At 34.2% G+C, this 13,333-nt stretch overlaps 2 protein-coding genes across 2 annotated transcripts; one reads left to right on the top strand and one right to left on the bottom strand.

The window, feature by feature from the left end:
• Nucleotides 1–3,417: 3,417 nt before the first annotated feature.
• Nucleotides 3,418–4,818, bottom strand: LOC128230805 (uncharacterized). Its single transcript, XM_052943247.1, has one exon. It carries the CDS (start codon nucleotides 4,816–4,818, stop codon nucleotides 3,418–3,420), a length of 1,401 nt encoding a protein of 466 aa, XP_052799207.1.
• A 3,770-nt stretch (nucleotides 4,819–8,588) lies between these two features.
• On the top strand, nucleotides 8,589–12,663 carry LOC128232581 (RWD domain-containing protein 4-like). Its single transcript, XM_052946229.1, has 6 exons — nucleotides 8,589–8,678; nucleotides 9,736–9,816; nucleotides 9,987–10,096; nucleotides 10,581–10,626; nucleotides 10,913–11,026; nucleotides 11,583–12,663. The coding sequence occupies exons 1-6, from the start codon at nucleotides 8,652–8,654 to the stop codon at nucleotides 11,775–11,777; spliced, it is 573 nt and encodes a 190-aa protein (XP_052802189.1). The 5' UTR covers nucleotides 8,589–8,651; the 3' UTR covers nucleotides 11,778–12,663.
• Nucleotides 12,664–13,333: the final 670 nt, after the last annotated feature.

Raw genomic sequence — 13,333 nt, 5'->3', positions numbered from 1 at the left:
AGGAAAGCATAAACCTTCAGATTAAGCAAATTGATTACTGGTACCTTGTTTTCATTACATGGTGCCGTGTCTTTTTGAAACTGCAAGCTACATAAAGGTAAGTTTTAATGCACCAAACAGCCATTCTAGATGCATCACACTGCAAGGTTCACATTGTTACTCTTTAATAAAAAAAAACAATCTCTGATAGATTCCATTTTTAATGTTTTAATTATTGTACTGCAATACCCAATCTTTTGTATATAATACTCTTTGTTACCCTTCAAGGCTACAGTAACCGTTGTTATGATTGTCGAAAAGTATTCATAAGCACTGGAATAGAATAAAATAAGAGTATAAGTTTATGATGTTTTCCATTTTTTTATCTCTTTAAAATAATGAAGGTTAATTAACCGTAGGTTATAAGATACGGGGATGTTGTTGTGCAGGCGGGTGTGTGGATGTCAACAATATGTGTCCGGACTCTTAACTTTATCAAGCATAATGGGATTTAGAAATTCCTTGGCACAAATGTTCACTATGAGAAGTCAGCCTGTCCTTTTAAATAGGGTTTCAGCCAGGTTTTCAAAAGGACATGGTGCTGCAGAAAAGGGACGGGGTACTAAGGGAGAAAACGGAACATAGTGTCTGGCAGAGAAAAATTTGAACATTGTGAATTTAAAACAAAATAGGAATTGAGCTTAATTGAAGTAAAAGTTGGTTACAATTGCCAAATATGTCAAGTTTTCATGAATTCATAATTAAAGTTTAAGCTTTAAACAAAACAAAATAACTTTTTTATTATCTTCAAAAGATCACCAGTAGCTGGCAAGGCTCCTGAATTATGCCAATGAAACAATATGAGCTGAATATTCATAAAATCACTTTTGGTATTTAGTTCACAACTGCTTCATCATTTCTATTCAGCAGCTCAACATTGCAGGCATTTCCCCAACAAAACTTCAGTCTTAACGCAAGGAAAGCATAAACCTTCAGATTAAGCAAATTGATTACTGGTACCTTGTTTTCATTACATGGTGCCGTGTCTTTTTGAAACTGCAAGCTACATAAAGGTAAGTTTTAATGCACCAAACAGCCATTCTAGATGCATCACACTGCAAGGTTCACATTGTTACTCTTTAATAAAAAAAAACAATCTCTGATAGATTCCATTTTTAATGTTTTAATTATTGTACTGCAATACCCAATCTTTTGTATATAATACTCTTTGTTACCCTTCAAGGCTACAGTAACCGTTGTTATGATTGTCGAAAAGTATTCATAAGCACTGGAATAGAATAAAATAAGAGTATAAGTTTATGATGTTTTCCATTTTTTTATCTCTTGAAAATAATGAAGGTTAATTAACCGTAGGTTATAAGATACGGGGATGTTGTTGTGCAGGCAGGTAAGTTTTAATGCACCAAACAGCCATTCTAGATGCATCACACTGCAAGGTTCACATTGTTACTCTTTAATAAAAAAAAACAATCTCTGATAGATTCCATTTTTAATGTTTTAAACCTTCAGATTAAGCAAATTGATTACTGGTACCTTGTTTTCATTACATGGTGCCGTGTCTTTTTGAAACTGCAAGCTACATAAAGGTAAGTTTTAATGCACCAAACAGCCATTCTAGATGCATCACACTGCAAGGTTCACATTGTTACTCTTTAATAAAAAAAAACAATCTCTGATAGATTCCATTTTTAATGTTTTAAACCTTCAGATTAAGCAAATTGATTACTGGTACCTTGTTTTCATTACATGGTGCCGTGTCTTTTTGAAACTGCAAGCTACATAAAGGTAAGTTTTAATGCACCAAACAGCCATTCTAGATGCATCACACTGCAAGGTTCACATTGTTACTCTTTAATAAAAAAAAACAATCTCTGATAGATTCCATTTTTAATGTTTTAAACCTTCAGATTAAGCAAATTGATTACTGGTACCTTGTTTTCATTACATGGTGCCGTGTCTTTTTGAAACTGCAAGCTACATAAAGGTAAGTTTTAATGCACCAAACAGCCATTCTAGATGCATCACACTGCAAGGTTCACATTGTTACTCTTTAATAAAAAAAAACAATCTCTGATAACGCTTTCCTGCTGAGTTTGTCGTTTTCCTTTTATTGATTGTTATAATCGTGGTGAAAACCTACTGGGAATGTATAGGCGGTGAACGCCAGTGCTTTTAATTTAATAAATGAAGCTTTTCAATAGGGATTGCAATACATATAGAGATTAATATATATGGCATTAGTGTTTACATGTTATGTGATTGCACTGTGCTAAAGCAATTATTTTTATCATGTAATAGTAGTTTGCTTCCAGTTGGTCTGAGCTATTATCTTTCGTTAAAATAAAACACATCATTTCAAGATGATTGATTTTCTTCTATACACGTATAAAAGAATGTAAAGCTTGTTCATGTATAATAATGACTTTAAAACCATGGTTACCGACAGCAATTAATACACGAGTGATATCTGTCATATTTTAGAGGGGGAATATTTTATGACTATATTTGCTTGCCATTTCTTTCAACACTGAGTCAAAATTAAAGAAACGAATAGCATTTTGATATATGAAAGACTTAATAGTGTATTAATGAAGAAAATTACAAACAATAATTTATTTTCAGTAAAATTAATATATGAAATATAGTAACAAATTCTCTGTATAGCACTTTGATTTTAAAACAACATATTTACACATTTTCCTCTTACATAAATGTTATTTGTAATTTCTTTTTAACGATGTGACCAAGAACTCGCTGCCTTCATTTAAAGGGGCTCTCTCACGAGATGGCAATATGTTAAAGTAAGTTGTATTATCTGTTTGTTGTTAAGAGCAGAACATAAACACTGAACATACTTAAACAGACCCCAATTTCTTTAAACGTTTTGAGCTTAACAGGCTTAAGTAGCTTATCTTAATTAGCTAAATTGCATACTTGATTTGATTTGATATAATGAAAAATAGTTTATTGTGATTATCTTAAAGCTAATTTCTCATTTAAGCCTAAAAACTGGGTAAATAATTCCCGACTTATAGAAAATCAAAAAAGTGAGCTGAACAAAGAACCTATTAGGAAAGAGTTTTAAGAATTTTGGGCCAGATATCAAAGTCGTTACTTCATGCCTAAAATCATCCTATTTCCAGCACCGCGAGTATCTCATTTCGGTCAGATGGGAGTATTTTCTGTCTTCTTAAATTACAAAATAACTCTTAACTTGAGGACTTTCCAAGCATAAGCCGTTGGTTCATGGTATACACGAAAAAAAATAATCGTGAGAGGGTCTATTAAATGTTAAGCAGATTTCCTGGCTGTTCGCTATTCATTCTCGTTCATACGATAAATCTAACTGTTGTACGAATAGCATCATCGCTCGGTTGTACGAGAATGGCTATATTTGGTAAAACTGGAAAATGGCAGTCATCTCCTGAAGTCCAACTTAACGCAGATTGTTTCAGTCACTCTTTGCAAACATTTCCGGACTCGCTTGTTTTGAACCAAGTACCACAGGGGATAGATCGGGGAGTTCAAGCAAAACACGAGCTTTGTGAACATTAAAATAAGCACTCGGTGATTCTCTTTCTCCAGGGAAAGAACATTCGGAATGGCGCAGATAAACATGGGCAATGAGCATACAAGAAATGAAGCGAGCATGATCAAGCTGTTTCTTGTCGCACTGTTAAAGCCTGCTCGATCTCTTCTCATGAAATGGTTCCTTAAAGCAGATCTATTTTTTATATTTTGATATCGTTCTAGATCAGCGCTCGCTGAAATATCACTAAAATCAGGACATTTTGACTTCACCGAAGTGTTACTGGCGTTGCTCCGCGTTAAATGAAGATGCCTCTTTTGCAAAATTTGCCTCCGCATTTGTGTGGCTAATATAGGGTTTTCTAACGCCATTATGTCTTCAAACGTTAACATATTGATACTATCATTCCTTTGGTAATGTACCACAAATTCTGTGTTTGTATTTGCTCCATTTCTCGTCACCGTGTAAACTGCTTTATCCGTTCCGTTTTCAAATATGGCACCTCCATTTTGCGCCTGGTTCGAGGCGTTTTCGCCACCTTCAGACGGCAGGCTAAATGACCTTGACATTATTGGAAGGACCCTGTTTCTTCCGAATGGGTTGCCTTTGTTCAGAGCTTTGAAAACTTTGCGATAAGACATAACTATTATACAGAATATTACACAGAATACGATTATACTTATGACAATAATGCCAAGTCTTTGTGCTGATAGTTCCTTGTTTTTACCACATAAGATAAACGTCCTTTGAAACGGGTTGAATGTCAAGCATGCGTACACGTCGTTTTCTATATGTGACAGGCAGATCATGAGGCTGACTAGAACTGACGTCGCCCATGACGTAGCAAGACAGCGCGTGATTATCTGACGTCGACGTTTGACAACCATGGACGGGCTGTAAACAATATTCGATCTGTAGTAGCCTATGGACGCGAAAGTGCACCAGTATTGAAGAAAACAGTTTGAAGTCAGAAAAATATGAAACCCCGTCAGAATATTGATATTTTTCTTGTAACCAGATGGTAACACTATTGATACGAGCGACAGCATCATTGATAGGCACAGAATGAGATTGTTGGCACAAATGTTTATCAAATGGCTGTTTGCTGGCGTTTTTAGTGTTGGTGAATAGTTGATTATAAGTATCAGAAGACAGTTACACGACGCGCCAATAACAATATTTAAAGATAAGTACACAATTGTGATGATATAGGCCGTATCTGGCACCGTCCATATATGTTCTTTGATTACGTCACTAACGTTGAATGTTGATAAATTCCCATCCTCCATGGCAATGCTGTTTGCTGAGACTTGCCCTGTCAAAAGACAAACAAACTAAGTCTTTAGGTATCGGAAAACCGTTGCATTTACCAATATTCAAATATAATAGGATTCTTATTTTATTAGAACATTTGAAAATAATTTAAAAAAACTATTTTTACGTCGTAATTTTTTTTAGGTTAGAAGCATTTATAATTAACTGTCCTCTTATTCTAATTAAAACCAGTTTGTAGACAAGACACCTACTCAATAGCTCCTGTTGAATATCATATTCCGAAATAAACTTATTTAGTAATTAAATTAGTTTAAACATAAAACTGATTGAATGTAAAACTTCTTATGATTTAATATAAAACGCATGAACAATTTCACTGACCTTTCCTTTTGTTATGTTCGAAAATCCATGGCCATGTATTTTAACAATAAACGAACGTTAAAAGACACTGCATCAGTTTAATTACGCTGACATTTTCCAGTAGTTGACATTTATTTTTTCACTGTTATGTTCTTTTTCGTATCACCGTCGTATCCAAAGCAATTCCAAATACAGTTTTCTTAATGTTGTACACAAGTATTCAATGTATTCAATGTATAAATTGCAAAAAAAAGTGACTTGTTTGTCTCGAACTGATTAAATGGCACTCTCTGTAATTATGATTCGAGCAAGCATTAAACATACAGATTCTGTATCATACAGCCTCATTCATTACCACGATATAAATGTTATTGATTGTTGCTAGGCAACAGTTTTGAGAATTCAGGTGCGACACTCAGTTTCCACAGGAGGGGAAGGTGACTTGTCAACGAAGGAAATATACACTTTAATTAGATACTTTTATCAAAGCAGAATATTATCCTGCGTGTGCAGGTGGGAAACTGTGAAATTGAGTATCAACAAGGTCGTATTTGTTTTATAATTCTTTGAAACACTTTGTGGTTTATCGTGTTTTCGAAATCCCGCCACTGCGAAATCACGGTCAGTAATAAGTGACATATTATATTGGTATATCGACTCACTGTCACAGTAAATGAAGATCTACACGTCTCTAGCACGAATGTGACGTTACGGTGCCGTTATCTTACCGGCAGTTATATAAAAACATGGTCATTCAGATATTCAGTCCATTAAACACTGGAATAAACAGCAATAAAACACTCACACTTGTCGATCTACCTTGCGTTAATTTACGCCTTTATTTTCTATCTGAATAATGCGTAACTTAATAATTTTTATTTTTGAGAAGTCTGCGCACCGAATAATGCAAACTTTTTAACTTGTGTGTAACGTTCCGCTAAGAACCCTCTTGACTCCCAGGTAAACCGTTAAAGGCATGTATGTGGGTGTGGAGGAGGGGCTAGGGCACATATATATAATATATCAGTTAAAACTATACGCAACATATATCTGCAAGCCGAATACATGTCGCATAATCCGCTAGTCCACTTTATGGAATATGACCGAAGTCCGACGTCATAACAATTAAGTGTTCTCATTCGTATATGCCATGTTTCAGAACGTTTTACCGAGGATTTTACTGACTCCCCCCCCCCCCCCCCCCCCGAGAATTTGCTCTTAGCTAGGGGAATTTTCATCGGTTAACATTAAACTGGTAGTTTTGTGCTTGTTTTACGTTTTAACGCATTTCAATATTCAAGCTGGGTTTTCTGTTTGCCTGAAATTCACTGTTTTGAATGTATATGTTGTGAGAAAATTTAAACAAAGCCATTGGGGCAGGAGCAAAGTACTTTAAAATTCTCACAGCCCATATATTAATCGATTTTTATATAATGGCCAGGAATTAGAAATTGTTTCTAAATTTACACATCGAGGTATTGTTTTCACCACAGGTGGGTCTTTTACAAACACTTTTGAAACACTATCAGGACAAGATCTTAAAGCAATGTTTAAACTTAAGAATTGTTAAAATAAATTCACTTCGTTGTCAATAAATCATAGTCTAAATATGTTTGACAAGTTAATTTCTCCGATCCTAAGCTATGGTCCAGAAGTATGGGGATTACATAATAGTTTACAGTTAGAAAGAGTACATTTAAAGTTTTTTAATTTTTTATTAGGAGTAAGAGCACAAACTCAGAATAACTTTGTATATGGGGAACTAGGAAGAAAAGCAGTGTTAACAAAACGTTGTACAAATGTGATACGATATTGGCTGAAGATTGTTGCCATGGAGAATATTAAATACGTTACAAAGGTATACAATAAAATATGTAGTGATTTAGATGATTTCCCTTTTTCTAGATCGTGGGTTTATCAAATAAGACATCTACTTCAGTCATTGGGGTTTAACCATGTTTGGATTGCACAAGGCGTAGGGGATTTTAAAATAATTAATTTATATTATCATTTAAACAACGAGTTACTGATGTTTTTATTCAAAAGTCGTTAACGGAGTTAAACGAATCCGCTAGAGCAAAAACATACATACTTTTTGCTGATTTTAAACTTCAATCTCATTTGTCAGATGTTAATTTAACTAAGTATAGAACAGCATTGGCTAGACTTAGAATGTCGGCGCATAGAGTAGAGGTAGAATCCGGGAGGCGGCACAAACCAGTTGCAATTCCACATTGTGAAAGAAAATGTATTGCGTGTGATATCTTAGAGGATGAATTTCATTTTATTCTAGAACGTCCATTGCATAAAAATTTAAAAAAGCAAAATTCCACATTGTGAAAGAAAATGTATTGCGTGTGATATCTTAGAGGATGAATTTCATTTTATTCTAGAACGTCCATTGCATAAAGATTTAAAAAAGCAATATCTTAAGAAATACTTTTATACAGGACGAAATGTATCCAAATTTATACAATTAATGCAGTCACAAAATGTAATTATTAATAGAAATCTTGCAGTTTACGTGTATAATGCTATGCGAATAGGGAAGGGAAGCATATAAAATGTATTATGGGTACACTGTCTCCATTAAACGAATCGTCACGCTATGTCCTATGCCCTTTTTTGTTTATATCATTGTGATGTTCATATGTAAGTAATGAAATTTCATATACGTATATATTTGTCTAAGTGTGTGAATGTATGAATGTATGTATGTGTGCGTGCGTGCGTGCGTGCGTGCGTGCCTGTCTGCGTGCGTGCGTGTGTCGTGCATGCGTGCGTGCGCACGCGCGCGTGTGTGTGTGTGAATTTGTATATATGTATAGGTATACTTGTACCTTGATCACTGTGTTATATGAGTCATTGTAAAAACGCTGTATACTCATGGGCATTTCTGCCTCGATGTATTTGTGAATAAACTATATTAATCGCTCTTGTGCGGGCACTTTTGGGCGTGTTTTACGTTTAAACGCATTTCAATGTTCAACTAAGTAGGCGGCAGGAGGCGAAGCAATCTATTTTTACGTTTTTCTAGCCTATATTTACTATGTACACAGCATATTTCCCAGTGAGCAGGGCAATACATAGTCTACATTCACACAATCACTCAGTCAATTCCCGCCTGGGGATATGACCTGTTTTAGCATGAGATGTAATAATGCGTCATTAAAATACAATCAATTGTTTTATAGCGTGCTAGCTAACGCCGCGTTGAATCCGAATCTGCAAACATCAGACCATTCGAGTCTAAAACAACCTTCCATATCCAAACACAATAAATAAAATGCTATTGTCTGGAATAAATTTCAAGGTCATATGCGTATAATTATGGAACAATCTGACTGAGTTCCTTGTTGAATGAAAAAGTTGAGTATATCAAGGGAGGGTACTGCGTATGGTTAAAAGAAAGAGATATGAGCTTGTTTTCCCAAGTGTTGTATAGCCTGTAAATCGATTAATCGGATATGGAGTAGGACTAGAAAAAATGAGTTGCAATCTAGAATTACAAGAGGTATTCAATGAATGTTTAAAATACTGTCTATCTTTACTTATGTTCAGAATTACATTTTCTTTCAATACAGTTCAATCAATCATAGATTTAATGCCAAAGAATCGATGTTGCAATACATTTTCGCGGCCGACGTATTGATATTTTAAGCTTGTGAGATACAATTTGGCTTTATTTACTAGGTCCGGTATAATGATTTATGTCAATATTTTGTACATTTTGCTGTATAATTATATTGAATAAACGAAACAGCATTTTCTATCGTGTAAAATTTATTTTAATTTGATGGCAATAACCTAAACAGTAGCCACAATAATGCGCGTATATGGAACTTTTTTAACATTTGGATATTCATTTTGTTCCCTAAACGCCACAAGTCAACAGAGCAGTACCAATGTAAAATATATTCTTCAACTATAACACCACAATACTTAACACTTCACTGGCAAATTAAAACACAAAAGTTACACTTTAATTATTTTAGCCAATACCTCTTACCACGGACCTATAAACCATAGATCCGTGCTCTTACTTATTACACAAGTGTTTAATGAAACAAAAAAAATAGTTTAATTTAGATCGACTTCGGTCAATTAAGCATCGCCATTTTGAAACCATCTAGCAGGTGCCCGTTATCTTTCCACTTAGCGCTGGGATCTGTCATTCTTGGCTAGGAAAACAAGAAGTGGGTTATGGACGTGTAGAGTCGCCAAATCAAAAATTGTCAAAGACTCTGAAGGGGCTGTTTATATGGACTAGCTGAACAGCTGATGTAAATTATAATAACTCGTGCTCAAGGCAATATCCTGAGTTCTTTTATGAACATAGAATCCTCAGTTTTGATAAAAGGTCAATATTAAAAGTATTACTGGTTCGATTGACCTGATGATCGGTTGTGGTATACTGTCAGCATACAAGATTAACAGATTACGAGGCCCAGATTGTAAAGCTGAGATTGAAATTTCTTAATATGTTGTAAGTGCAATAATTTACAAATCAAGCAAAAAATAAATTACTTTAAATTGAGTTGTATTTTGGTAACATGCTGGTTTGTCAACAGGAGGAGCTGGAGGTATTGCGTTCCATATATGAAGGAGATGACATGTTCAAGGAGACTGGCACAAACACATTCCAGTACAAGGTACATTGGATTCACAAATGTTTGAAACATTAGAAGAACAGTATCAGTAGTTGTCCAAATCATTCAAAGTCTTTTTCATACAACTTTAGTCCTTTTTTTTAGTTTAGCAAACAAGAACTGTGTGAGGCTTTTACTGTGATTACAATGAATGTTAACTGTATGTATTCCAGTATGGTGAGGATAACAGCCACCGTTCCCTTTTGGTCGAGATCTCGTGGGGAGACTCCTACCCAGACACCCCTCCCACTGTCAACCTTACCACCTTTTACAACAAACACATGTGAGCAAATAAACTAGGTTCAAACAGTCTTATTTTCTGATCAGTTCTAATAGTTGTCTGCTGTATGCTAAATCGAAATTTACTCTGTGTTTAATCTATTCCTTTAATATTATTGTGCCATGTCCCAACATATGTTTAAATAATTGAATATAGACGTTCTCTTAGTCTTGTAATCAATGTTATAACTTGAATCTCTTCACGCTTTGTAAGATTAGTGCAGTGTCTTCCATCATTTATTATTTTACAACTACAATACTTTAATGCAACATTGGGGAATACAATAAGAGGTAAAATTGATGAAGGAAATTGAGTATTGAAAGCAATTTAATGTATTAATAATTAATATTTAAAAAAACAACAACATAAAAACTTAGATTTTTTTGGGGTTGCTGAAATATTGAGACGGCAGCCACTTCCCGGCTGCCACAGCTCTGGATCCTCTGATTTATTCCATGCAGTTGTTAACATTTCTGTGATTTTTCAGAATTGACAGTGTGAAAACAAAGATCAAGAATGGTGTTCTTGAACAGGTACCTTTTTTTTGCATAATGATAATTTCGCTTGATACCAATTATTTAGCCATGCTTAGTTATGTAAGAATATAGGCCTGTTTGCGGAGTCTAATTTTGATGACAAGCTTATTACAATTACCATTGGGTATATACAGCTCATTGCACATGGCAATTTGGGTCACCAATATATGGAGACTATATAATCATGTCTATATTAAACCCATCATGAAAAAAGAATCCCTTTAGACTCACTATTTCTTGGAATGTTAAAACAGTAAACCATGTAATATTATTTTGTTTCAAGGCAGCTGATCTGGAGGGTAGTGCAATGACCTATTCCCTATTTGAATGGGTGAAGGAAAACTATGATGAACTTATTACTGAACAGCCAGAGTCTGCCCTTATTTCCTCATCTAAGGTAAGGGTTTTATTTTATATGATAAAACAATCTTAAGTCAGCTGATCTGAAGGGTACAGTGTTGACCTGTTCCCTATTTGAATGGGCTGAGGGAAACTATGATTAACTCATTGCTATTAAAACAGCTCTCTATTTTATTGCTTCGTCATAAATTTATTTCATTAAATGCAAAATAATGATTGTGCAACTTAATTTGTAGTTTTAGATTTACATAATGTAAAATTGCACAATATTATCACAAAGTTATTCCATAATTATATGTTTTCACCTTGATACATGTATCTTTGAAAGCATTGTTTCTACTGGCAATCTGTTAAAACCATTACAGAAATTGACATTAAAATTGTTACATAAATGTGCCATGTATGATTCAATTAACCAAAGGGAAAAAAACCCTCTTTAATCGTTCTTATACATGTAAGTACAATATGTATATTTAAAGGGTTATGGCTTATGCACCTTGATCAATTCAGGAATTTTATTCAGACAAGTAAAATAATTTCAGCATGAGCATTTATTAATATTTATTATAAATGTGTAATGATAAACTTTTCAGAGTGAGGACGGTTTAGAATCAGCCGACAGGCCGGACGATATAGCTAAGAAAAAGGAGAGAAAGGACCAGTTAACGAAGCAACAGAAGAGACGTTTGTATGAGAAAATGGGCAACGCAACGGGCGAGAAGCCAAGGGGCTGGGATTGGGTGGATGTTGTGAAACATTTGTCACAGTCGGGCGGCCAGACTACCTGATAGCCGCATTGCTGGGATGGGGCAATAGATATATTTATATTATTATGATGCACAGTGCTTGTTTAAAACTGTGATACTTATTATGGAAACTGAAATCGGTGAAAGCACTTATTGTATCATGATGAAATAAATTCAGTCAAGGTGTTCTTTGTTTCCAGAAATCGTACTGAGTAAAGGCCATAAGATTCTATGTGCTTTTAATGTCTTAAAGTATGAGAACATTTTTTCTCTTATATTAAACATTAAAACAATAATATTAGATTTTAAAGTTGTAAATAATCATTTCAGGTGTAGAACATTTCTCAAATGTTCTTTATGTTCTAACTAGAATTTTTTTATTAAGAGACAGAAACAGATGTTTTTGTTTTCTAATAACCATTTCTGCCGTCAATGACTTGCATTGGTGCATTGTTTCCTGTTCTTTGAAATGTACAATGCTGTAAATACTAGGTTTAAAACAATTTTGAGAGATGTTTTTGTTTTCCAGTGACCCTTTCAATGGTCAATGACTTGCATTGATGCATTATTTTCAGTTTTACTAGATGTATGGAGCTGTTAAAACTAGGTTTAAAACAGGACAATGTCAACAGTTTTCTGGGTGCTCATTATGAACATGTTCAATGTTTTTAAGGAAATTGTGGGCGAGCTTTAATTAGATAGCTAACTTTAAAAAATAATCTGCTTATGGTGCTAATACTGTACGATAGAACAGCCATTGTGCTGTTAACTAAATGATGCTGCCACCTTTCTATTGTTTGTTTCCAGGATATATGAGTTGTTACACTGTATGATCTCTTTGATTGATAGGCTATGGTGTTTACCATCCTGCAAATATCAGACTTATAGCTTGTAACAGTACCATAGCTTAATAAACTCTAATATCAACTGTTTCAGTGTTCTTATGTGAATTGGAATCTAAATAATGCATTATTGGAAATATTGATTACTAATATCAAGATTATAACCTTGAACTATTAGCAGAAAACGCAAAAAATATTAAATGATTGGTGAGTGCTAAAATATTAACTGTGATCTACTATCGTCTCATAAGGCAGAAATACCGTGTTTTCTGCACCTTTCTTTCAAATTAAACTTGGTATCCTTCATGAGAACCATTGTTTTCGACATTTATTCATCCTCTTTAGTATATTAAAACAATTGTATTACCGGTAATTGTGGTCAATCTTATTTGGGAGTAAGAGTGCATCTTTAATAGAGTTGAAATCACTTGAAAGTTAAAGCTATCAACCCAATGTGCTGAACATATCAGATTGTCAGTCTGATGCAGTTGACATTAAAACACCAGAATCTAATTTCATGTCAGTGAGAAATGTTTCTTGCTTTTTGACATCACTGTCATGCATAGGTTATAAATATCTGATAATTATTATCAAGGACAATCTTCCGTTATTGCAACATTGGCAGGCTCAAAAATGCTTCAACAATAATCTAGTTGACATTTACATGAACATGTGCTGAACATATTTATGTGAAAGATTTTGTGATAACGATTCTGTCACCAAAGTAATACTGGTAGCTTTATAGAAAATAAACTC

This window comes from Mya arenaria, chromosome 4 (assembly GCF_026914265.1).
Source record: "Mya arenaria isolate MELC-2E11 chromosome 4, ASM2691426v1".
Lineage (NCBI taxonomy): Eukaryota > Metazoa > Mollusca > Bivalvia > Myida > Myidae > Mya > Mya arenaria.
The sequence above is the reverse complement of the archived record's forward strand: the minus strand, read 5'-3'. Positions and strand labels throughout refer to the sequence as shown.